Source organism: Coregonus clupeaformis, chromosome 36 (assembly GCF_020615455.1).
Source record: "Coregonus clupeaformis isolate EN_2021a chromosome 36, ASM2061545v1, whole genome shotgun sequence".
In the NCBI taxonomy this organism is placed as follows: Eukaryota; Metazoa; Chordata; class Actinopteri; order Salmoniformes; family Salmonidae; genus Coregonus; species Coregonus clupeaformis.
This window is the reverse complement of record NC_059227.1, coordinates 34,995,499-35,023,409: the sequence shown is the minus strand read 5'-3', so window position 1 is coordinate 35,023,409 and position 27,911 is coordinate 34,995,499. Positions and strand designations below refer to the sequence as shown.

The 27,911-nt window shown below is 42.6% G+C and overlaps 1 protein-coding gene across 1 annotated transcript in view; it reads right to left on the bottom strand.

Annotated features, from left to right (window-relative positions):
* Positions 1–16,561, bottom strand: part of LOC121552961 (serine/threonine-protein kinase D3) — a 75,244-nt gene extending 58,683 nt beyond the window's left edge. The window contains exon 1 of the mRNA XM_041866079.1: positions 15,797–16,561. Within this exon, the coding sequence (XP_041722013.1) occupies positions 15,797–16,150 (354 nt within the window). The 5' untranslated portion in view covers positions 16,151–16,561. The remainder of the gene's footprint in view (positions 1–15,796) is intronic.
* Positions 16,562–27,911: the final 11,350 nt, after the last annotated feature.

Genomic DNA, 27,911 nt, shown 5'->3' with positions numbered 1-27,911 from the left:
CTGGCTGAAACTAATTGTTGGCCTTTGGCACTTTAGAGCAGGAAACACACTCCACCAACATGGCACGGATCAACATGCAGTACTGGGGGAGGGGTGGGTGGTCACTGTCACTCACCATCAGCATAGTTCTACAGTGAGGGAAAAAAGTATTTGATCCCCTGCTGATTTTGTACGTTTTCCCACTGACAAAGACACGATCAGTCTATAATTTTAATGGTAGGTTTATTTGAACAGAATAACAACAACAAAATACAGAAAAACGCATGTCAAAAATGTTATAAATGGATTTGCATTTTAATGAGGGAAATAAGTATTTGACCCCTCTGCAAAACATGACTTAGTACTTGGTGGCAAAACCCTTGTTGGCAATCACAGAGGTCAGACGTTTCTTGTAGTTGGCCGCAAGGTTAGCACACATCTCAGGAGGGATTTTGTCCCACTCCTCTTTGCAGATCTTCTCCAAGTTATTAAGGTTTCGAGCCTGACGTTTGGCAACTCTAACCTTTAGCTCCCTCCACAGATTTTCTATGGGATTAAGGTCTGGAGACTGGCTAGGCCACTCCAGGACCTTAATGTGCTTCTTCTTGAGCCACTCCTTTGTTGCCTTGGCCGTGTGTTTTGGGTCATTGTCATGCTGGAATACCCATCCATGACCCATTTTCAATGCCCTGGCTGAGGGAAGGAGGTTCTCACCCAAGATTTGACGGTTCATGGCCCCGTCCATCGTCCCTTTGATGCGGTGAAGTTGTCCTGTCCCCTTAGCAGAAAAACACCCCCAAAGCATAATGTTTCCACCTCCATGTTTGATGGTGGGGATGGTGTTCTTGGGGTCATAGGCAGCATTCCTCCTCCTCCAAACACGGCGAGTTGAGTTGATGCCAAAGAGCTCCATTTTGGTCTCATCTGACCACAACACTTTCACCCAGTTCTCCTCTGAATCATTCAGATGTTCATTGGCAAACTTCAGACGGCCCTGTATATGTGCTTTCTTGAGCAGGGGGACCTTGTGGGCGCTGCAGGATTTCAGTCCTTCACGGCGTAGTGTGTTACCAATTGTTTTCTTGGTGACTATGGTCCCAGCTGCCTTGAGATCATTGACAAGGTCCTCCCGTGTAGTTCTGGGCTGATTCCTCACCGTTCTCATGATCATTGCAACCCTACGAGGTGAGCTCTTGCATGGAGCCCCAGGCCGAGGGAGATTGACAGTTCTTTTGTGTTCCTTCCATTTGCGAATAATCGCACCAAATGTTGTCACCTTCTCACCTAGCTGCTTGGCGATGGTCTTGTAGCCCATTCCAGCCTTGTGTAGGTCTACAATCTTGTCCCTGACATCCTTGGAGAGCTCTTTGGTCTTGGCCATGGTGGAGACTATGGAATCTGATTGATTGATTGCTTCTGTGGACAGGTGTCTTTTATACAGGTAACAAACTGAGATTAGGAGCACTCCCTTTAAAAGTGTGCTCCTAATCTCAGCTCGTTACCTGTATAAAAGACACCTGGGAGTCAAAAATCTTTCTGATTGAGAGGGAGTCAAATACTTATTTCCCTCATTGAAATGCAAATCAATTTATAACATTTTTGACATGCGTTTTTCTGGATTTTTTGTTGTTGTTATTCTGTCTCTCACTGTTCAAATAAACTTACCATTAAAATTATAGACGGATCATTTCTTTGTCAGTGAGCAAACGTACGAAATCAGCAGGGGATCAAATACTTTTTTCCCTCACTGTATGTCATTCATGTCACACAATGTGTGTAGTCGAATAATGGCCATATAAACAATGGCGGAATAATGAAGTTGCTTAACCTACCCCCTAGACTCGACGCCCCCACGGAAATCAAATTAGCATAATACAAAAATCCCCATAAAAATGTGTCAATTTAAGCTAGAGATATCTGTTTTGCATTGGATGTGTCTCAATCCACTGCATCCGCCGATGTCGCACTTCTGCGGTGAAAGGTGATGGATTAAATTTTTTAAACTGAACTTTTTAAAAATGTTCTGAGAATGGAAGTGAACATTTTGCCTGTTCATTTGAATGGAGGTTAATTTGCAAGGAGGTTCTGAGAACGTTTTACTATGGTTCCCTGATTGTTTTCTTGGGAGATTTTATTAACGTTCTGAGAATGGAAATGATTGGTTATTTGAAGGTTTTTGAATAACTTCCTTAAAACTTTAACTGAATGTTTCAATAAGACTGCTAGCTTAACTATTTTGAACTGCAAGCACAGATAGGACACATGGAAATTAATATGCTTAGGCATTAATCATGCAAACATATACATTTTTATTGTGGCATGACATCGGTGAGATTTGAACCCACGATCTTCTGTTGTCTATCTATGGAATTAGTCCACTGTGCCATCAGGATGGAGCTAGCATGCCTTGTTTTTTTAACTCATACAATGCTGTTAATTTTAGTCTATTCAAACAAACCCCATTTCAAAGGGAACAATCACTCATTAAGATCAGGTGTGGCCAATTAGTGGGTGCGGCCAACACAACTGAACACTCTTAACAAGATAGAGGATAGAGAGAGTTTTGTTGACGCTGAGAACGGAATGTATACGTTTTTAAATAACATTCTTAGAACATTCTTTGAGCGTTACTAATGTTTTCTTGTGGTTTTCATGGAAAGTTTTCTTAAGGTTCTGAGAACATGACTTTAAATGGAACCATGAGGAAACCTGCAGAAAACCTTATGCTGAAGTCCTGAAATTCCCACAGCAGAACGTTGTTTCTCCCAACTTTCTTGGATTAATTTGAGAACATGACTTTAAATAGAACCATGAGGAAACCTGTAGGGAACGTTATGCTGAAATACTGAAATTCCCACAGAAGAACATTGTTTCTTAACTTTCTTTGAACTATTTGAGAATATTCCCAATGTCAAACCAGTTAAAGAACGTTCATAGAACATTACCAAAATTAAAATTAAATCTAACCATGTTTGAACTTTTAGGAAACGTTCTGATAAAGTAATGAAATACAAAGAAAGTAAAGTTTTTTGGTCAAGTGCCTTAAATGTGCTGAGAATGTTCCGAAGCCAAGCAACTATCCTGCACCATTTCCAGAAAGTTGTGGAAAGGTTGTATGCAAAATAACCACAGGACAACCATGCTCTGACCAAGCTCTAAGAAACATATGATTCTTAGAACGCTATGTGCTAGCTGGGTGGTGACCAATATTATTACAATGGTAAGGAGTCCTACTGTATCTCAGTAGCCATCGCCCAGTGATTTTCAGAACTGATGATGATGATGATGATCTCTGTGAAACTTCATCAGCTGGAGTGTTCCAACCATAGAAACATAGAATGATGTGATAGAATAAAACCTTCTAGTTCTAGTTCATTCTAGTTCTGTAGTTCCAACACTGGGTTAAGAGTTTGCAATACAGATAGATCCCTTTATTAGAACAAAGTGCATTTGGTTGGACATTAAGGAATACGTCAGCAATCTGCAATTCAGCTCCTTTGCTTTAATGCGCTTCCTGGAAGGAAGCGAGAAATTTCCCAAAGACTACATGTGCAATACATTAATGAAAAACAACATCAGTGGTAAACGCTGTAAACAGATTGTTTTCCCTCGGTCTGAATGGTTTGCTCTATTTAATGCTATTTTACCATGCAGTTTATATTGCATCAACTAACTTAACAGTTTTAGCCTCAACTCTCTGTTTCTTCCAGCTAGAATATACACACCACATATCGGAACCCCAATCTCCTTTTTTATTTTTACACTTACTAGCACCTCTTTGTCTGCGGCCTACAGCCTACAGCAGCCTGCAGCCGTGGTCTGTGACAGGACAGGGAGGGTGGGGCTGACTACGGAGCCGAGCCGGGCAGGCTGGTGCGGCCCGGGACAGTATGGCGGCCTGCAGGGGAGGGGAACTTCCCCACTGTCTTCCTGGACACCCCGGGGACTGTTCCTGTTCCCCTCCTACAGGAGAACAAATATTACATGGTCCAACATACTGTAAATATGGGCCCGGAGCTTCAATACTCCCACACCGGGGGAAACGTCCCAAATGGCATCCTATTCCCTATATAGTGCACTACTTCTGGTCAAAAGTAGTGCACTATGTAGAGAATAGGGTGCGATTTGGGACAGTTTTTGAAAGTGAGGTGGTAGGAAAGCCTGTCAACATCTCTTTATGGTATGAACCACCATCAGCAATGTGATGTACATGTAGTTTTGTTGTTTACCTATATAGTATGAATAGTGGATACTGGATACACTCATGGCTTCCAGAGAAGGCTAAGGATATTGCTTAGTGCAAGATTGAAGGTCAAGCAAGCAGCCTCGTCCATGCTTTCACCATAACTATGTGGTTAAACAAGATGGGTCGATTGCAACGAATAGGCAGAACTGCTGAATTTCTTAAAATTCTACTAACGGGAGATGACATGCACCTGCGTGTTAAAACAAACTTGATTGAAACCAGCAGATTAGTTGATCTTTCGCTGTTACCGTGTCAAGTGATTATGGTACTAGACAGCTGCGTACATTCTCGCCCCCAATTAAATATCAACATATCAGGAGTATCGGAAACCGTAAGGCTGATGAATTTTAAAATACTTATTAGAGTATAAAAATATAGAATTAGTAGGCCTATATTTCATTCAAAAGTTTTTAATATATTTTAAATAACTTTATTAGACAACATTTTGATTTGATAAAAAATATGATATGGGCCTAACTCATCGCGATTGAATTGATTTAATACACATTTCCAGTTAGGACAGTCCAGCAGTGGCGGTCGGTGTCGTTTAAGATGAGGGAGGATGATAATTACAGCATATATTTATTAGATGACTGTCATTCATATTCCAATCACCCAGCTCAATGTAACATCGATAGGTTTAGGCTACAACATGATACTAAAATTGTCCCTATACCCATCATGAGGTTGCTACAACCTAGCCTATGAATGAAAGTTTACAACGTAGGTGCACAGGTTCGAGAGAATTTTGAGTAATCAAGGTGACAGACAGTGACACATGCAATACTGCCTTGTACACTCTTGCCTGCATCTGGCTGATCTAGGGTGTAATCATTAGTCCAACAATTTCAAATGTGAGTTTCTATTGGACAAATTCAGGTATTTTTATCCCCATTTCGTTCTGTTTGCTTCCGTTTAAGAAGTGTTTTTCAACAGAATCGGCGGAATGAATACACCCCTGATCACACGCAAACACAGTTCACTTTCATAGCAGCCACATAAAAACAGCATGATCACTTTGATCGTTGTGTACAGTGGGGAAAAAAAGTATTTAGTCAGCCACCAATTGTGCAAGTTCTCCCACTTAAAGAGATGAGAGAGGCCTGTAATTTTCATCATAGGTACACGTCAACTATGACAGACAAAATGAGAAAAAAATTCCAGAAAATCACATTGTAGGATTTTTAATGAATTTATTTGCAAATTATGGTGGAAAATAAGTATTTGGTCAATAACAAAAGTTTCTCAATGCTTTGTTATATACCCTTTGTTGGCAATGACACAGGTCAAACGTTTTCTGTAAGTCTTCACAAGGTTTTCACACACTGTTGCTGGTATTTTGGCCCATTCCTCCATGCAGATCTCCTCTAGAGCAGTGATGTTTTGGGGCTGTCGCTGGGCAACACGGACTTTCAACTCCCTCCAAAGATTTTCTATGGGGTTGAGATCTGGAGACTGGCTAGGCCACTCCAGGACCTTGAAATGCTTCTTACGAAGCCACTCCTTCGTTGCCCGGGCGGTGTGTTTGGGATCATTGTCATGCTGAAAGACCCAGCCACGTTTCATCTTCAATGCCCTTGCTGATGGAAGGAGGTTTTCACTCAAAATCTCACGATACATGGCCCCATTCATTCTTTCCTTTACATGGATCAGTCGTCCTGGTCCCTTTGCAGAAAAACAGCCCCAAAGCATGATGTTTCCACCCCCATGCTTCACAGTAGGTATGGTGTTCTTTGGATGCAACTCAGCATTCTTTGTCCTCCAAACACGACGAGTTGAGTTTTTACCAAAAAGTTATATTTTGGTTTCATCTGACCATATGACATTCTCCCAATCCTCTTCTGGATCATCCAAATGCACTCTAGCAAACTTCAGACGGGCCTGGACATGTACTGGCTTAAGCAGGGGGACACGTCTGGCACTGCAGGATTTGAGTCCCTGGCGGCGTAGTGTGTTACTGATGGTAGGCTTTGTTACTTTGGTCCCAGCTCTCTGCAGGTCATTCACTAGGTCCCCCCGTGTGGTTCTGGAATTTTTGCTCACCGTTCTTGTGATCATTTTGACCCCCACGGGGTGAGATCTTGCGTGGAGCCCCAGATCGAGGGAGATTATCAGTGGTCTTGTATGTCTTCCATTTCCTAATAATTGCTCCCACAGTTGATTTCTTCAAACCAAGCTGCTTACCTATTGCAGATTCAGTCTTCCCAGCCTGGTGCAGGTCTACAATTTGGTTTCTGGTGTCCTTTGACAGCTCTTTGGTCTTGGCCATAGTGGAGTTTGGAGTGTGACTGTTTGAGGTTGTGGACAGGTGTCTTTTATACTGATAACAAGTTCAAACAGGTGCCATTAATACAGGTAACGAGTGGAGGACAGAGGAGCCTCTTAAAGAAGAAGTTACAGGTCTGTGAGAGCCAGAAATCTTGCTTGTTTGTAGGTGACCAAATACTTATTTTCCACCATAATTTGCAAATAAATTCATAAAAAATCCTACAATGTGATTTTCTGGATTTTTTTTCTCTCAATTTGTCTGTCATAGTTGACGTGTACCGGCCTCTCTCATCTTATTAAGTGGGAGAACTTGCACAATTGGTGGCTGACTAAATACTTTTTTTCCCCACTGTATATATTATTCCTTCTCACAACTATCTACGCGCTCTCCTCCTCTAACTTTTTCCCTTCGCTTGTGGACTTCAGTGCACAACACATCAGCTGTCTGTGACCAGGTGAAAAAACCTTTCCAAGCCAAACCTTCATATCATGACTGCTAACCGCTACACACAGCCTACATCGTTGTCACTTCATAGTCTACCTAGCTACTTAAAGTAACGCATTAGTAAACCCGCTACAATCATGTAGTACAGTGTACAGTCAGAAAGCAGTTTAGCAGTTACACCGGCGGGCCCCGGTGGCACAAAACCTTACCTTGACTTGGAAGAGATCCAGTGTTGGATAGCCATAGCCAGCTAGCTAACATAGCATACCTCTCTGTTTGAGCCTGGTGTTTGAGTAGGCTAAACTAGCTAGCTGCATTGTCAGCTAAGTGAAAGTGAAAGTTTTAAAAAATACAACCAAATATAGCTACTTCTCGCTCTCTCTCTCTCTTGCTTCTCCTTAATTTTGGAAGAAATTAATTTGTTAAAAACTGGTCAACTACTGTCTTTCTCTCTCTTTGAGTCAACTACTTACCACATTTAATGCGCTGCAGTACTAGCTAGCTGTAGCTTATACTTTCAGTACTAGATTGATTCTCTAATCTTTTGATTGGGTGGACAACATGTCAGTTCATGCTGCAAGAACACTGATAGGTTGGAGGATGTGCTCCGGAAGTTGTCATAATTACTGTGAAAGTCTATGGAAGGGGTTGAGAACCATGAGCCTCCTAGGTTTTGTATTGAAGTCAATGTACCCAGAGGAGGACAGAAGTTAGCTGTCCTCCGGCTACACCATGGTGCTACCCTACAGAGTGCTGCTGAGGCTACTGTAGACCGTCATTGTGTTTTAATCAATTATTTGGTGACATATGAATATATGTAGTATAGTTTATCTAAAAGGGATAACTTTTTTAATTTTCACTATTTTTAATTTTATGAAATTCACTGAGGAGGATGGTTCTCCCCTTCCTCCTCTGAGGAGCCTCCACTGCAGTCCAGGGATATTTCACCCGATCTTGATAAGAAATTACCATACTTTTTAAAGCCAACATTGTTTTTTTTTCTTTCTGTACTTTTACCCCTTTTTCTCCCCAATTGGTAGTTACAGTCTTGTCCCATCGCTGCAACTCCCGTACGGACTCAGGAGAGGCGAAGGTCAAGAGCCATGCATCCTCCGAAACACGACCCTGTCAAGCCGCACTGCTTCTTGACACACGGCTCGCTTAACCCGGAAGCCAGCCGCACCAATATGTCAGAGGAAACACTGTACAACCGAAATCAGCTTGCATCCGCCCAGCCCGCCACAAGGAGTTGCAAAAGCACAACGGGACAAGGACATCCCGGCCGGCCAAACCCTCCCCTAACCCGGACAATTGTTCACCACCTCATGGGTCTCCCGGTCACAGCCAGCTGTGACACAGCCCGGGATCAAACCCAGGTCTGTATTGACGCCTCAAGCACTGCGATACAGTGCCTTAGACCGCTGCGCCACTCGGGAGGCCACGCCAACTTTCTTTTTAAAGACAAGTTGTAATTAATGGATTACATAAATTATAATAACAATAGGTTAGACCAGGGGTGTCAAACTCATTTTAGCTCAGGGGCCACATGGAGGAAAATCTATTCCCAAGTGGGCCGGACCGGAAAAATCATGGTATATATAACTTAAAAACAACAACTTCAGATTGTTTTCTTTGTTTTAATACGATCAACATACAACATAAAGCTGGAGCCTGAGGACAGTGTGTCCAAAATAGTACAAGCACAACATCACTATTAATCATAAAACACGTCAAGTTTATTTGAAAATTCTAAAGAAAAAGAACACACAAACACACAATGCCTCAGTGATTAACAGAACTGTTTCACAGATCACAGAACTATATCAGGGTGTCATTTGTCAGGCAGAAATGTAGATAAAAATAATGAAATCCTGTTCCCCAAACAAGTGCAAGAACCACAGAGTCAAGAATAGGTTAAATATACAAATAAAATAAAATCAATTAAAAACAATAGCACATCAACATAAAAACATATAAACATAAAGCTGGAGCCTGAGGACAGTGTCCAAAAGCACAACATCACTATTAATCATAAAACACCTCAAGTTATTTGAAAGTTCTGAGGACAAAGAACACACAAACACACAATGCCTCAGTGATTCACAGAAGTATATCACAGATCACAGAACTATATCAGGGTGTCATTTCTCAGGCAGAAATGTAGATAGAAATAATGAAATCCTGTTCCCCAAACAAGTGCAAGAACCACAGAGTCAAGAATAGGTTAAATATACAAATAAAATAAAATCAATTAAATACAATAGCACATCAACATAAAAACATATAAACATAAATCTGAAAGCGTTGCTCAAACTCCCGTAACAGTCCCGTTATTTTATCTTTGAACCGCTTCATGTCTGCCACATGTTGGGTCGCGCACACATTTTTTCAGACAGGGGAAGTGAGCTGCATCACCACCGGCAAGTTGCGTCTCCCACAATGACAGCTTCAACTTGAAAGAACGTATGCTGTCATAATACTGCGTGACAACTTTGTTGCGCCCTTGCAGCTGTTTGTTCAAGTTATTCAGGTGCTCTGTAACATCCACCATAAATGCAAGGTCCTGCATCCATTCTGCGGAATGAAATTCTAACACTGGTTTGCCCTTTTCTTCCATGAACTGTTCAATTTCTTCTCGTAAATCAAAGAAACGCCTCAGCACAGCACCTCGGCTTAACCATCTTACCTCAGTGTGGTATGGCAGGCCATAGATGTGGTCTTTCTCTCTGAGAAGGCTGTCAAACTGACGGTGATTCAGGCTTCTGGATCGGATGAAATTAACAGTTTGGATGACCACCTTCATGACGTTATCCATCTTTAATGACTTGCAACACAAAGCCTCCTGGTGCAAAATACAGTGAAAAGTCAAAAAATCACGTCCTCCATTTGCAGATTGCACTTTCTCTCTGAACTTTGTCACAACGCCTGCTTTTTTCCTGATCATTGAGGGCGCACCATCTGTAGCCAGGCTGACAGCGCGGGACCAGTCCACTCCGACCCTGTCCAGCGCGCCCGACGAGTGCGGTAAAAATATCAGCTGCTGTCGTTGTATCTGTCACCGGCACCAACTCCACGAACTCCTCGGTGACGGTCAATGTGTCATCAACTCCGCGGATGAAAATGGCCAGTTGTGCAACATCTGTAATGTCCGTGCTTTCATCAATTGCAACCGAAAACGCAATAAATGACTTTACTTTTTGCTTCAACTGGCTGTCCAAATCCACTGAAAGATCGGAAATCCTGTCTGCAACTGTGTTTCTTGTCAGGCTGATATTTGCAAAAGCCTGCCGCTTTTCAGGGCACACAATCTCCGCTGCCTTCATCATGCATGTTTTTACAAATTCACCCTCACTAAATGGTTTTGAAGCCACTGCGATTTCATTAGCAATGAGGTAGCTAGCTTTCACTGCAGCGTCACTGATGTCTCGGCTGTGAGTAAACACAGACTGCTGTTTCTTCAGACCCGCCAACAGTTCATTCACCTTCTCTCATCTCCGCTGTCCTTGAAAGTTGTCATATTTGTCGGCATGAAGACTCACATAGTGGCGACGAAGTTTATATTCTTTCAGCACTGCAACATGCTCTGAACACACCAAACATACAGCTTTCCCATTCAATTCCGTGAAAAAATAGGATGACCATTTTTCTTGGAACACTCTGCACTCTGCGTCCACTTTTCTCTTTTTTGACAGAGACATATTGAGGCAATGAGGGTGCCAAAGCACATAATGTTAAAAGTAGAAGCCGTAATAAATATCGCGGGCAAAACAAAGTAGCTCATTGGCTGCACGTCCTTGACCTACTTGCTCTGCCCCGGTATAAACAGTTTGCTTGCTTAACACAATTGCTATTGCGCCATCCAGTGGACGCAATTGGAACAGCAGTTTATTTTATTGAAAAATTGCAGCGCATTTTTATACTTTACAATTTTTTTTAAATATTTTTTTTATATTTTTTTTTCAAAATCATCTCGCGGGCCGGATTAAACCCGTTTGCGGGCCTGATCCAGCCCGCAGGCCGGACGTTTGACACCCCTGGGTTAGACCAAGATTCATTTTCAATTCATACAAGGTGTCGGGTGCCTAGTTAAATAAAGGTTAAATAAAAATAAATAAATAACAATTGTCAAATAGATCATTCGTCCTAAAAGCAGGATCAATTTGTTCAATTGATAATACCCACCAGAGAGCGGAATATTCTTGAACATTTTTGGCAGCAATCAGGAATAACAGATAACCTCAACATACGCTTTAAGGAGCGGTAAATCAGTGGCTAGTGATGGTTGCAATTGAGATCAGCTGTGCGGCTGATTTTTGCGCGTATTTATGTTTTTTAACCAGAGATGACCTTGAGTTAGTACGCTGGCCAATGTTCGTTGCAATAGGCTCCATATGTTTAAATTGAGGAATACAAAATAGAAAAGAGCTGATGTTGCACTATGATTCACACATAGCATACAGAATGTTACACCCCTTTTCTTTGGAAAAATCTAACACGGACAGTAAAAACATGCATCTATATTGTGCCATTGCTGTTGCGTCAGTCACCCATCATCATAACAAAATGTATTTTTTCTACCTTTACTCAATAACCATACAAGAAAAAACATGTTATACATTGCTCTGTGTATTTGTCATACAAAGAGAAACTGGGAGTGGTATATGTGATAAAGCCATATAGCTTACAAGAGCAAGTGAATATGTTGTTGAGTAATGTAGTCTACTCTGGGAAACATGTTTTCTGTGATTTCCAGCCTACCACAGTATTTCAATGTTTTGCAAAGTAGGATGGAGAAACGGTCACCTCTCAGCTAAACAACCACTGGGGCATCTATTGTGGGCAAAAAACAGGTGTAACATTCATAAGCAGAAACCTAAACAGATTATTACACCTGTGAAAACTACAACTATATATCTGCCCTGTTTTGATTTGATTTCTCTCAAATGCAACCTTTTGGGGGTTTTCTCACACTGATGCCCACTTGACAATATAACGCCTCACTTCATGGTTTAATATTAATAACTACAAAAAACTGTCCAAATTTGAGTTTTCAAACTCTTAGAAACCAACAAGATCTTTAAAATGTGATGTTTAAAATATGTCATCTGTAACAGCCTAAAGAATGTATCCTACAAATAAATAAAGTGTATTACAATTTGCTATACAGACCACTAACGGAGATTGTGTGTCATATTAAATGAATCCCAATACAATATGATGAATATAGCAAGTCACAGACAACTGTAAAATGATTTAGTGTATAGTTTTTGTTCAGGTGTTGATAAGATCTGATGTCTCCATGCATGCCCATCATGAGGACTATATGGCCAATAAATTATTTGTCTTTAGGGTTAGGGTTAGGGCCTGGGCAAAGGTTAGGGTTACTGCTGCAAGTATATTGTCATAACTAATAATTATAATATTTGTTGCACTGTAATTACATTGTAGTTACACAGTAATAACCAGTTAGCCTTGAGCTAGCCTCGAGCCAGGCCCATCTCCCAGCTATCTACCTCTCTGTCAACCGGACGGGACCTCCTAGTGTCGACACGGAGCCCCGCCGATCCATCACGACTGATCTGACGACGTAATCGTCTGATGTGGTTTCAACAGGCTTCCCGTTGCGACGACCACAAAGATCCATCTGCTAGCCCCGGCCCGCTAGCACACGCAATCAACAGCCGTGCCTCCTGCTCGCCTGTGCTGTAGCAGCCTACGAACTGCTCCCGGACTTACCTATTGCTGTTCACTGGACCTTATAATCACTCAGCTACACAGCTAATGCCTGCTGGACTGTTCCTTTACACGGTACCGCATCCTGTTTATGTTTAGCCTCAGCCCAAACTCTGTCGCTATTACCAGCTGTTGTCTTAGCTCTCTCGAATAACACCTGTGATTGCTTTATGCCTCTCTCCCATGTCAATATGCCTTGCTTATTGCTGTTTCGGTTATTTCTTATTGTACTATTTCACTGTAGAGCCCCCAGTCCAGCTCAACCTGCCTTAGATAGCTCCTTTGTCCCACCCCCCATACACGCGGAAACCGACTCAATTGGTGCCTCCAGTGATGCTATCTCTTTCATCGTTACCCAACGCTTAGGTTTCCATCCACTGTACTCATATCCTTCCATATCCTTGTCTGTACATAATGCCCTGAATCTATTCTACAACGCCCGGGAAATCTGCCCCTTTTTTTCTCTGTACCCAACGCACCAGAAGACCAGTTCTTAAAGCCTTTAGCTGTATCCTTATTCTACTCCTAATCTGTTCCTCTGGTGATGTAGAGGTTAACCCAGGCCCTGTAGCCCCCAGTATCACTCCTACTCCCCAGGCGTTATCATTTGTTGACTTCTGTAACCGTAAAAGCCTTGGTTTCTTGCATGTTAACATCAGAAGCCTCCTCCCTAAGTTTGAGTTATTCACTGCGTTAGCACACTCCGCCAACCCTGATGTTCTAGCAGTGTCTGAATCCTGGCTTAGGAAGGCCACCAAAAATGCAGAAATGTCCATCCCCAACTACAACATTTTCTGTCTTGATAGAACTGCCAATGGGGGTGGGGTTGCAATCTACTGTAGAGATAGCCTGCAGAGCTCTATCATACTATCCAGGTCTGTGCCCAAACAGTTTGAGCTTCTACTTCTAAAAATCCACCTTTCCAGAAATAAGTCTCTCACTGTTGCTGCTTGCTACAGACCCCCCTCAGCCCCGAGCTGTGCCCTGGACACCATATGTGAACTGAGTGCCCCCCATCTATCCTCAGAGTTCGTACTGCTTGGTGACCTAAACTGGGATATGCTTAACACCCCGGCCAACCTACAATCTAAACTAGATGCCCTCAATCTCACACAAATTATCAACGAACCTACCAGGTACAACCCTAAATCTGTAAACATGGGCACCCTCATAGATATCATCCTGACAAATGTACCCTCTAAATACACCTCCGCTGTCTTCAACCAGGATCTCAGCGATCACTGCCTTATTGCCTGCGTCCGTAATGGGTCCGCGGTCAAACGACCACCCCTCATCACTGTCAAATGCTCCCTAAAACACTTTAGCGAGTAGGCCTTTCTAATTGACCTGGCCCGGGTATCCTGGATGGATATTGACCTCAGTAGAGGATGCCTGGTTGTTCTTTAAAAGTGCTTTCCTCTCAATCTTAAATAAGCATGCCCCATTCAAAAAATTCAGAACTAAGAACAGATATAGCCCCTGGTTCTCCTCAGACTTGACTGCCCTTGACCAGCACAAAAACATCCTGTGGCGTACTGCATTAGCATCGAAAAGCCCCCACGATATGCAACTTTTCAGGGAAGTCAGGAACCAATATACACAATCAGTTAGGAAAGCAAAGGCTAGCTTTTTCAAACAGAAATGTGCATCCTGTAGCACTAACTCCAAAAAGTTTTGGGACACTGTAAAGTCCATGGAGAATAAGAGCACCTCCTCCCAACTGCCCACTGCACTGAGGCTAGGAAACACTGTCACCACCGATAAATCTACAATAATCGAGAATTTCAACAAGCATTTTGCTACGGCTGGCCATGCTTTCCACCTGGCTACCACTACCCCGGCCACCAGCTCTGCACTCTCCGCTGCAACACCATTTTGTATACATCTGGCCCTTCATTGGACACTGTGTTAACAAACCTCCAAACAAGCTTCAACGCCATACAACACTCCTTCCGTAGCCTCCAACTGCTCTTAAACACTAGTAAAACTAAATGCATGCTCTTCAATCGAACGCTGCTGGCACCCGCCCACCCGACTAGAATCACTACTCTCTGCAGGTCTGACCTAGAGTATGTGGACAACTACGAATACCTAGGTGTCTGGTTAGACTGTAAACTCTCCTTCCAGACTCACATTAAGCATCTCCAATCAAAAGTTAGATCTAGAATCGGCTTCCTATTTCGCAAACAAAGCCTCCTTCACTCATGCTGCCAAACATGCCCTCGTAAAACTGACTATCCTACCGATCCTTGACTTCGGCGATGTCATTTACAAAATAGCTTCCAACACTCTACTCAGCAAATTGGATGTAGTCTATCACAGTGCCATCCGTTTTGTCACCAAAGCCCCATATACTACCCACCACTGTGGCCTGTACGCTCTTGTTGGCTGGCCCTCACTACATATTCGTCGCCAAACCCACTGGCTCCAGGTCATCTATAAATCACTGCTAGGCAAATCCCTGTCTTATCTTAGCTCACTGGTCACCATTGCAACACCCACCCATAGTCTGTGCTCCAGCAGGTATATCTCACTGGTCATCCCCAAAGCCAACACCTCCTTTGGCCACCATTCCTTCCAGTTCTCTGCTGCCAATGACTGGAACAAACTGCAAAAATCTCTGAAGCTGGAGACTCTTATCTCCCTCACTAACTTTAAGCATCAGTTGTCAGAGCAGCTTACCGATCACTGAACCTGTACACAGCCATTCTGAAATTAGCCCACCCAACTACCTCATCCTCATATTGTTATTTACATTGTTATTTATTTTGCTAATTTGCACCCCAGTATCTCTATTTGCACATCATATTTTGCACATCTATCATTCCAGTGTTAATACGAAATTGTAACTATTTTGCACTATGGCCTATTTATTGCCTTACCTTCCATAACTTACTACATTCGCACACACTGTATATATATTTTCTGTTGTATTTTTGACTTATGTTTTGTTTACCCCATATGTAACTCTGTGTTGTTTTTATCGCACTGCTTTGCTTTATCTTGGCCAGGTCGCAGTTGTAAATGAGAACTTGTTCTCAACTGGCTTACCTGGTTAAATAAAGGTGAAATAAAAATAAATAAAAATAAAAATAACAGCACTGTGATGTAAAGTGTTACCTTACCTTCTGGTCCACTATTGAACATACGAGCTCCTTCACCGCAGATAGCCCGGACAGATCGCTGGCGTCCAGGTTCACCGTTTCCCTGGTGAGTCCGATCTGGAGAAGAAAAGACACTCCGTGGAAAGAGCACCCGGAGTTGGTGGGGCTCCGGGCGCTGAGACTCCCATTTGACAGCCGACTGTAGAGTGTTGCCGGCGGGCTTGGAGATGGCGAAGGAGTCGGTGGGGCCACTGGATTCGGAGCCACAGAGAGGGCGCACAGTCTGGGTAAGGGTGGAGGGGAATAACTGCTGCAGGCAGACATTGGCTGTCTTATGTCTTCTTGACGAGGTAAAGAGGCAAAGTTGACCGACATTGAACGTATTATTTCGAATAGCAGCTCTCAAGTTCTATTCAACAACATCGGGTATATTGAAGCATCTTGGTTATTTGTTTAGAATATCCAGTTGGTTGAATAAGTTATAGATCATTCGGGGAAAAAACGAATTATAGCAGCACCGTTTAGCCTACTTTTACAAATAAGACATATTTGATGTAATACTGAACATGAACTCTATAAAAAATAAACAATTACTCTGAAGTGTAAATTGTGCCCATTCCTCTTCGACAGCTCACACGAGGTACATAACAATAAATAATGTTTCAATGAAAACCTGTTGATTCTTCCTCCATTTTCAGCTCTACACCACTCTGATGACAAAGTGCTTCTGCAAAAAGCCCCCAACCATTGGAGAATGTTAAGCCCCAGCGCAGCAAAAGCCAGTTCTTATGGTGAGTAGAAGAAACAGCCACAGCGCAGCTCTCCTCAGTTGCAACTCCATGTAGTAGAACGTTTCTCATTCCCCGTAAATCATCTGGTAACAAAAAAAACTATAGATGAGAGTAGGTAATGGAGAACATTTATGAGGGGGGAAAACACTCCTGTCGGATCAATGAGTCAGATTATTGATTGATTTGCCAACAATTACTGTAAATGAATAGGCTGCAAAACAGCTTGTATTGTATACAATCATTTAATATAACCCTTTAACGGGGATTAATAATAACAACAATAGAATAACAGTATTATTATTATCATCACTTGTTGTGCCTTTGCATAATGAATTTCAACTTGCCTAACACATCTGAAACCAAGACACATCTGGATATGTGCTCTCATTTTAGTGGGAGAGGTCAAACATGTAGTAGGACTAGCTGTACATAGCCTATGCTTGATCTATTACACTTATAAATGCCCCCACAAAGCCTGTAGACGTGTATTTTGATAAGGACTCTTTGAAATACATTTACCTTTTTGAAAAGGGCGGTTTTCACTCTCTGGAGATGAAAAATGTGTGTGTTAATTCTAATCTTCCAAGAAGTTCGAACGCTTGAACTGTGAAATCACGATGGTCGGGTGTGAGTGTTTAGATTTGGCTCCAAACTCACTATTTTGGCCTGAATGCAAAGCCTGAGTATTTTGCCAACTGTACTACTTTCCTTTCCAAACTTTCTTCATGTAGCCAGATAGCAACCAGTTCATCAGTATCCTATTATCGCACTGTAATATGCCGCGTTCATTTACATGTCGGAACTAGGAAACTCAGAAATGTCCGACTTCCTAACTGGTTGAACGCGGAACGTGCATATCTACAAGTCGTAAATGTCCGTGTTTACTAGTTCCGACTAGTGAGTGAGCGCCGCATTAACCCTCCCGTCCCCACTCATTCGGTAACAACACAGCACAGGGCTTTCTGGTACTGGAAGTTCTAGTCTTTGATCCGCGCGCCATCAGTTGATGGTGCGGATGGACAAGAAGAACGACATTACCCGCGAGGCTTTGGGTGTGTGACGCTCTTGAATTATAGGCTATTTTCTCAGCTATTTATCCCAGTTATTCTCAAAGCTCTATGATGGCTGTAGTATCTGCGACCTCTAACGGCGCAGATGAAAACCCCGTTGCGATAAAAGAGGATAAGAAAGGATGGTTATCCAAGCGCACTCATTTTACACACCGGTGGAGACGCGCATGGTTTCAGTTGAAAGAAAGTCTACTGTTGTATGGTGAAAATGAAGAGGTAAGAAGGCAACAGGTAGTTAGTTACCTATGCAACATGTCACGCAAGCTAAGAGTAAATTGTCCTTTAGGAGACAGCATTTTTGCCCCTATGTTTATGACAAAGTAGCCTATAATATAGCTATGCGACCAAGCGTTACATTGTAACTTTCAGCGCTGTCAGTGCAACATGTTCCCCTACTTCCTACTGTGTTGTCCTGTTACCATAGCAGCAGGCCGTTTACTGACGTCTACAGTAGCAAAGTGGCAAGGTATCGCTTAGCTGGGTGTTTTGAACACTGTTAAAGGAATACAAAGTCAATAAAAAGTAGGGTATTGTTAATTAGTCTACATGTATCCTTGGCATGTCGAGACAGTAGGCTATATTACATTTACTTTGGCATTTTATTACAAGGCAGCAACCTATAGGCCTAGTTCATACAGTGAGGGAAAAAAGTATTTGATCCCCTGCTGATTTTGTACGTTTGCCCACTGACAAAGAAATGATCAGTCTATAATTTTAATGGTAGGTTTATTTGAACAGTGAGAGACAGAATAACAACAAAAAAATCCAGAAAAACGCATGTCAAAAATGTTATAAATTGATTTGCATTTTAATGAGGGAAATAAGTATTTGACCCCCTCTCAATCAGAAAGATTTCTGGCTCCTATGTCTCTTTTATACAGGTAACGAGCTGAGATTAGGAGCACACTCTTAAAGGGAGTGCTCAGTTTGTTACCTGTATAAAAGACACCTGTCCACAGAAGCAATCAATCAATCAGATTCCAAACTCTCCACCATGGCCAAGACCAAAGAGCTCTCCAAGGATGTCAGGGACAAGATTGTAGACCACAAGGCTGGAATGGGCTACAAGACCATCGCCAAGCAGCTAGGTGAGAAGGTGACAACAGTTGGTGCGATTATTCGCAAATGGAAGAAACATGAAAGACCTGTCAATCTCCCTCGGCCTGGGGCTCCATGCAAGATCTCACCTCGTGGAGTTGCAATGATCATGAGAACGGTGAGGAATCAGCCCAGAACTACACGGGAGGACCTTGTCAATAATCGCAAGGCAGCTGGGACCATAGTCACCAAGAAAACAATTGGTAACACACTACGCCGTGAAGGACTGAAATCCTGCAGCGCCCGCAAGGGCCCCCTGCTCAAGAAAGCACATATACAGGGCCGTCTGAAGTTTGCCAATGAACATCTGAATGATTCAGAGGAGAACTGGGCGAAAGTGTTGTGGTCAGATGAGACCAAAATTGAGCTCTTTGGCATCAACTCAACTCGCCGTGTTTAGAGGAGGAATGCTGCCTATGACCCCAAGAACACCATCCCCACTGTCAAACATGGAGGTGGAAACATTTTGCTTTGGGGGTGTTTTTCTGCTAAGGAGACAGGAGAACTTCACCGCATCAAAGGGATGATGGACGGGGCCATGTACCGTCAAATCTTGGGTGAGAACTTCCTTCCCTCAGCCAGGGCATTGAAAATGGGTTGTGGATGGGTATTCCAGCATGACAATGACCCAAAACACACGGCCAAGGCAACAAAGGACTGGCTCATGAAGAAGCACATTAAGGTCCTGGAGTGGCCTAGCCAGTCTCCAGACCTTAATCCCATAGAAAATCTGTGGAGGTAGCTGAAGGTTCGAGTTGCCAAACGTCAGCCTCGAAACCTTAATGACTTGGAGAAGATCTGCAAAGAGAAGTGGAACAAAATCCCTCCTGAGATGTGTGCAAACCTGGTGGCCAACTACAAGAAACGTCTGACCTCTGTGATTGCCAACAAGGGTTTTTCCACCAAGTATTAAGTCATGTTTTGTAGAGGTGTCAAATACTTATTTCCCTCATTAATATGCAAATCAATTCATAACATTTTTGACATGCATCTTTCTGGATTTTGTTGTTGTTATTCTGTATCTCACTGTTCAAATAAACCTACCATTAAAATTATAGACTGATCATGTCTTTGTCAGTGGGAAAACGTACAAAATCAGCAGGGGATCAAATACTTTTTTCTCTCACTGTATATGCGTTACAAATTGCACCCTATTCCCTTTGTAGTGTACTACTTTTGACCAGGGCCCATAGGATGTAGACTTTATTTGTATTACATTTTTATTTAACCTTTATTTAGCCAGGGAATCATGCTAAGACCAAGGTCTCTTTTGCAGATGAGCCCTGCATGGACACATCAATGAACAACAATTACACTATACACATCTATATACACATCAATTACGCTATACATACTGTATCGATATACACATAAATTACATAATACATGAAAAGCAAACACAAAACATGAAAAGCAAAACACAATCATATGAAACATACACGTTCTTCAGTGAAAAGGCCCTCTAACATCCGCCTGAATTGCCCTAGAGGCACCAACTCCACCAACTTTAAGGACCTTTGGAGATCATTCAACATGAGAGGCGCAAAAAAACAAAAAGCAGATGTACTCGGTGGAGATTGAAGGGGTCTCCAGGGTTATCCATCCCTGAGTCCGTGTCTTATAACTTATATGTCTGAAGGTTAACAATGAGGTAAGGTATGGCGGAGGTTTATGCAAGAGGGCTTTATAGACAAAAAGAGTACAATGCATCGATCTACAAGGCTTCAAAGAGAGCTAGCCTACTTTCTGATACAAAATGCAATGATGTTCACTGAACCTATCCCCCGTAATAAAGCGCAATGCGCTATGATAAACAATTGCTTCAATACAGTGTCAGCTGCATTCATATAGACAATATCGCCATAGTCAATAACCGGAATGAATGTTGACTGAATGATTTGTTTTCTGCTATTTAACGAAAGACAGGACCTGTTCCTATAGAAGAAGCCTATTTTAATTCTTAATTTCTTAACTAACTCATCAACATGCTTTTTTAAAGATAGCTTTTCGTCAATCCAGATGCCCAGATATTTATAAGCGGGGACATGGTCAATGAGGGCACCATTCAAAGTACGCATGCATAAATCATCAGATACATTTTACATGATTTGGAAAATAACATATACTTGGTTTTACCTGCATGAAGTACCATTTCAGTTCAACAAAGGCTTTCTGCAGGCCAATATAGGGAATATGGTGCCATTTGGGATGCACAATATATAGGGAATAGGGTGCCAATTGGGAAGCACAACATATCTGCCATCTAAATAAAACAACATCACTTCTCCTTCATCCAGAAGCTTCTGAAGACCATCAACCTGGTTGGGGCAGTGGTAGACGTTGTTGAAGGAGGAGACGGATCATTCGAATGGACTATTACTCCTAAGGACAGGAAGCGGACCTTCTTCCTCCGAGCTGGCACCATAGCAGAACAGCAGGGGTGGATGGAGGCTATATGTGAAGCACAGCTGAGCTCCAGGGACCATGCTACTAATGCATGTGTGGTGCAATAGATGATAACCTATTGGATTTTACATACACTGAACAAAAATATAAAAGCAACATGTAAAGTGTTGGTCCCATGTTTCATGAGCTGAAATAAAAGATCCCAGAAATGTTCCATATGCACAAAAAGCTTATTTCTCTCAAATGTTGTGCATAAATTTGTTTACATCCCTGTTAGTGAGAATGTCTCCTTTGCCAAGATAATCCATCCACCTGACAGGTGTGGCATATCAAGAAGCTGATTAAACAGCATGATCATTACACAGGTGCACCTTGTGCTGGGGACAATAAAAGGCCACTAAAATGTGCAGTTTTGTCACACAACACAATGCCACAGATGTCTGAAGTTTTTAGGGAGCGTGCAATTGGCATGCTGAATGTCCACCAGAGCTGTTGTTAGAGAATGTAATCTTAATTTCTCAACCATAAGCCATCTCCAACGTAGTTTTAGAGTATTTGGCAGTACGTCCAACTGGCCTCACAACTGCAGACCACGTGTAACCACGCCAGCCCAGGACTCCACATCCAGCTTCTTCACCTTCGGGATCGTCTGAGACCATCCACCCGGACAGCTGATGAAACTGTGGGTTTGGACAACCGAAGAATTTCTGCACAAACTGTCAGAAACCGTCTCAGGGAAGCTCATCTGCATGCTCGTCAACCTCACCAGGGTCTTGACCTGACTGCAGTTCAGCATCGTAACCGACTTCAGTGGGCAATTGCTCACCTTCGATGGCTACTGGCACGCTGGAGAAGTGTGCTCTCCACAAATGAATACCGGTTTCAACTGTACCGGGCAGATGGCAGACAGTGTGTATGGCATCGTGTGGGCGAGCGGTTTGCTGATGCCAACGTTGTGAACAGAGTGCCCCATGGTGGCACTGGGGTTATGATATGGGCAGGCATGCTGCTGACAATGAACACAATTGCATTTTATCGATGGCAATTTGAATGCACAGAGATACCATGACGAGAGTCTGAGGCCCATTGTCATGCCATTCATCCGCCGCCATCACCTCATGTTTCAGCATGATAATGCACGGCCCCATGTCGCAAGGATCTGTACACAGTTCCTGAAAGCTGAAAATGTCCCAGTTCTTCTATGGCCTGCATATTCACCAGACATGTCACCCCATTGAGCATGTTTGGGATGCTCTGCATCGACATGTACGACAGTGTGTTCCAGTTCCCGCTAATATCCAGCAACTTCGCACAGCCATTGAAGAGGAGTGGGACAACATTCCACAGGCCACAATCAACAGCCTGATCAACTCTATGCGAAGGAGATGTGTCGCGCTGAATGAGGCAAATTGTGTTTTTCCGATCCCCTCCTCTACCTTTTCTTAAGGTATCTGTGACCAACAGATCCATATCTGTATCCCACTCGTGAAATCCATAGATTAGGGCCTCATGAAAAACCATTTCATGAAGCTCCCGACGAACAGTTCTTGTGTTGACGTTGCTTCCAGAGGCAGTTTAGAACTCGGTAGTGATTATTGAAACCGAGGACAGACGATTTCTAAGCACTACACGCTTCAGCACTTGCCGATCCAGTTCTGTGAGTTTGTGTGACCTACCACTTCGCAGCTGAGCAGTTGTTGCTCCTAGACGGCAGCTCTAGCAGGGCAGAAATTTGACGAACTGACTTGTTGGAAAGGTGGCATCCTATGACGGTGCCACGTTGAAAGTCACTGAGCTCTTCACTAAGGCCATTCTACTGCCAATGTTTGTCTATGGAGATTGCATGGCTGCGTGCTCGATTTTATACACCGGTCAGCAACAGGTGTGGCTGAAATAGCCGAATCCATTCATTTGAAGGGGTGTCCACATACTTTTATATATAGCGTATTCTTGTTCAGTATAGATAGTTTTATACTTTTATATAGGCCTACTGGACTGTGGCAAGGTGTGATTTTTGTGTGTGAATGTTTTGGCAATAGGAGGCATGGCATTAATATGTTTGTTTTTTTACTTTATAGGTCATGCCCTAAGTCTTCCATATAATCAGTGCTGCTGAAATAACTTGAATTGTGTTTTTCACTATTTCACTTTTCACAATACTTCCCCCTATCAATCGTTATTTTCTTTCAGTTTAATGCTATTCTTTAGACAGCAATACTCTGCTACAAGACATTGGTAGGAAATCGACTTTTGCAGGACCTGTGCTTTTCATGCTACAAGATAAAAAAAAGTAGCCTAAGTAATTATTTGTGCTTCAACTCTGCAGTAGAACCGTAGAACTGTAGAACTGTGCTACGTGTATAATACATCATTGTTCTGACCTCCACCTCCTCTATCTTCATCTACATACAGCAGAGCCACTGGAACTGGCCACAATTTATTGTAAATATTGACAGTTAGTTGCCATGGTATAATTCCCTTTTACAGTAATCCTGATACTAAAAGATTGGCCTAATAGGTGAGTGTGACTGTGAGTGTGAGTGTGAGTGTGAGTGTGCGTGCGTGAGTTTTATGGAGTAGAAATGGAAAGACCTTTTAACAGGAAACACAGTAGTTGGAGGTTAAAGATTAAATGAAGGAAAGAGACGGCTGAGAAGTAGGTGGTACAACATAATGAAACTGGATCTGACAGCATGTAGAAAGAAAAATACAGATTGGCGCCAAACCTCAGGTTCAGTTGGAAAATGAAGGAAGGTCATCTCTACATGGATGTTCCTCTTATAGTCCAGTTCTCCTCCACCTTGGTGCCAGACACAGACCACCCTCTGAGAGGCATTCTTTGCATCCCAAATGGCACCCTATTCCTTATATAGCGGTCAAAAGTAGTGCACTATATAGGGAATAGGGTGCCATTTGGGACGTAACATTGATTGCCCAGGTTATGCACACTCATCCAAACATGCTGACAGAGAGGGAGAGGGAAAAAGAGTGTTTCAGACCTAAGTTCCATCGTCAGCAGAAAAATAAGTTGACTGTCAAGACAAATGAATGTTATGTTTAACAGCAAGTCTTGATATGCCAAAGTTTTCTAGTATGAGTCATTCACACATTTCTAAAGCAAAACACAGAGCTCTGTGTCAGACATCCAGTTCAACAAAGTATGTTGAAACTTTGGCTCCAGGCTCAGTGTGAGAGGCAGCTTCCCAAATGGCACACTATTCCCTATATAGTGCACTACTTTTGACCAGGGCCTATAGTCCACTTTCCAGGGCATAGGGTGCCATTTGGGATGTACCCAGTGTCTCAGCCAGGTTGTGTACAGTAACAAGCCTTGAAGCCAGACTCCCAAATAAAATCTCACTTTTTTCAGGTTTTACATATCTCAAAATGTATAGATGAAAGATTAATTTGCCATTTGGATCACTTCAAAATGATACAAATGAAGGTTTTACGAATTATAAGTACAGCCTTTATGTAGTGTTGTGGTGTCTCTCTTGTCGTGATGTGTGTTTTGTCCTATATATATATTTTTTAATCCCAGTCCCTGTCCCCGCAGGAGGCTTTTTGCCTTTTGGTAGGCCATCATTGTAAATAAGAATTTGTTCTTAACTGACTTGCCTAGTACAAATTGCAGGTCAGATTTCTCCAGGTAATTACGCCTATTGATAATTTATCTTGCGCACGTACTATCTGTCCCTCTGATCATTCCAGGAGTACAGCAACACATCAACAACATACACTACATTTAGATTTGTTACATTTACATTTTAGCAGACGCTCTTATCCAGAGCGACTTACAGTTAGTGAGTGCATACATTTTATTTATTTTTTCATACTGGCCCCCCGTGGGAATCGAACCCACAACCCTGGCGTTGCAAGCGCCAAAGGTATGTGGACACATGCTCGTTGAACATCGCATTCCAAAATCCTGGGCATTAATATGGAGTTGCTCCCCCCTTTGCTGCTATAACAGCCTCCACTCTTCTGGGAAGGCTTTCCACTAGATGTTGGAACATTGCTGCGGAGACTTGCTTCCATTCAGCCACAAGAGCATTAGTGAGGTCGGACACTGATGTTGGGCAATTAGGTCTGGCTTGCAGTCGGCGTTCCAATTCATCCCAAAGGTGTTCGATGGGGTTGAGGTCAGGGCTCTGTGCAGGCCAGTCAAGTTCTTCCACACGATCTCGACAAACCATATCTGTATGGACCTCGCTTTGTGCACGGGGGCATTGTCATGCTGAAACTTCCCCAAACTGTTGCCACAAAGTTGGAAGCACAGAATCGTCTAGAATGTAATTGTATACTGTAGTGTTACGATTTCCCTGAACTGGAACTAAGGGGCCTAGCCCGAACCACGAAAAACAGCCCCAGACCATTATTCCTCCTCCACCAAACTTTACAGTTGGCACTATGCATTGGGGCAGGTAGCGTTGTCCTGGCATCCGCCAAACCCAGATTTGTCTGTCTGACTGCCTGATGGTGAAACGTGATTCATCACTCCAGAGAACGCATTTCCACTGCTCCAGAGTCCAATGGCGCCGAGCTTTACACCACTCCAGCCAACGCTTGGCATTGCGCATGGTGATCTTAGGCTTGAGTGCGGCTGCTTGGCCATGGAAACCCATTTCATGAAGCTCCCAACCCACAGTTTTTGTGCTGATGTTGCTTCCAGAGGCAGTTTAGAACTTGGTAGTAAGTGTTGCAACCGAGGACAGACGATTTTTATGAGCTATGCGCTTCAGCACTCGGCAGTCCCGTTCTGTGAGCTTGTGTGGCTGAGCCCTTGTTAGTCCTAGATGTTTCCACTTCACAATAACAGCACTTATAGTTGATCGGGTCAGCTCTAGCAGGGCAGAAATTTGACAAACTGACTTGTTGAAAAGGTGGCATCCTATGATGGTGCCATGTTGAAAGTCACTCTGCTCTTCAGTACGGGCCATTCTACTGTCAATGTTTGTCTATGGAGATTGCATGGCGGTGTGCTCGATTTTATACACCTGTTAGCAACGGGTGTGGCTGAATTAGCCGAATCGACTCATTTGAAGGGTATCTAGCTATATCCCTCTCAACATAAACGAGACACATAAATGAGAGTTGAGTGATACATAATAAATGTGTAATTTTAGCTGACAAATGCATGTCGTAGCGGTTAATAATATTGGCTCCTGGCTGTCAGTACGTCTGTCTGTGCGACAGCTGACGATACACAGGAGCGCAGATTTGAAAACACTGGTGGGTGATGTGAGTCTGTCGTTACAAAGTTGCTTTGATGTTGGTAGGTTGAGCTTTGAATGAAGAATATTTTCCTAGTGCAATACTTGCTAGTTTGACCATATTTCAGAATTCTCAGCACGACCAGTGCCAGCAGCATGCTGAAAACTATGGATAATAACCACGAAAGCCAGCTCTGTCTACTGGTAAGTGAAGCTAGCTAGCTAATTTAGCTAGCTAGCAAACATATAGATCCACACACGCATTGCTTGCAAATGTGCATAGCCTACCGGTGGGTGATTAGCCTACAGCCAAATAAACATTAATGCACTTGCAAAATTTGCTGGAGTTTCTAGCTGACTAATTGTTTTCCACTTGGATGTAGAGTTTACTATTGCAACCTTTTGATGGCGAATTTATTCAACCCTATAGTTGCTGAGGGTCTACTTTTCCAGGCATGTTTGCACTGCAAGAGATCAAGCAGATAACGGCGCTACCGTTGCACCGCATTAGGCGGCCTATATTGTTGAACTTTGTAAATTATATGTAATTGAGAAATACATTTTACTGCTGTAACGTTCATAGCTGACTCTACTTGTACATTTTAATTTTGTATTATTCTTTATGTAAATCCGCGACACTCCATTTAGTATAACATGTTACGTTTTGTATGGTATATATTAATTTGTGGAAGTCCATCATCCATTTCGTATGATATGTTACAAATTACAATTTGTATAATATGTTATGAATTATCAAAATTTACAATATGTTACGAATTTGCAAACGTATGATATGTTACAAACTCAAATTTGTTGTGGCTAATGTTAGCTAGGTGGATAACGCTAACATTAGCTAGCTGGCTAACATTAGCTAGGCTAGGGGTTAAGTTTAAGTTTAGGAGTTAGGTTAAAGGGTTCATGTTAGGGTTAGAGTTAGGGGAAGGGTTAGCTAAAAGGGTTAAGGTTAGGGGAAGGGTTAGCTAACACGGTAAGTAGTTGCAAAGTAGCTAAAAGTAGTACGTAGTTGAAAAGCTGCTAATTAGCTAAATGCTAAAGTTGTCCCTGATGAGAGTAGAACACGCAACCTTTGGGTTGCTAGACATTCGCGTTATACACCCACCCATCCGCCCCGACCAACCAACCAACCACTCTCCTTTAATTTTTGCCCTAAGTAACCTTCTGTCTTATGTAACCGTACCAAACGTAGCATAGCATAGTAATTTGAGCATCTCTGATTTACATTTACTATGTTACGTCTAGTCTATGAGACCAGGCTGGATCGAAGGGTGGCTGGCCCAGCAGCTGCTTGAGAACTCTCAGATAGAGCATGTTATGATGTCTTGCCTGGTTTTGTTTACATTATGTCTTGCCTGGGTTTGTTTACATTGTCTTGCCTGGATTTGTTTACATTATGTCTTGCCTGGGTTTGTTTTGTCGCCCCCACAGTTTGATATTTCACAATCACAAATTATCACCAATGCTCAAGGCAGAACAAGAATGCATCAGTCACACAGGAAGTCTCATCTGAACACTGGACGTCTAGAGATACACTGACACT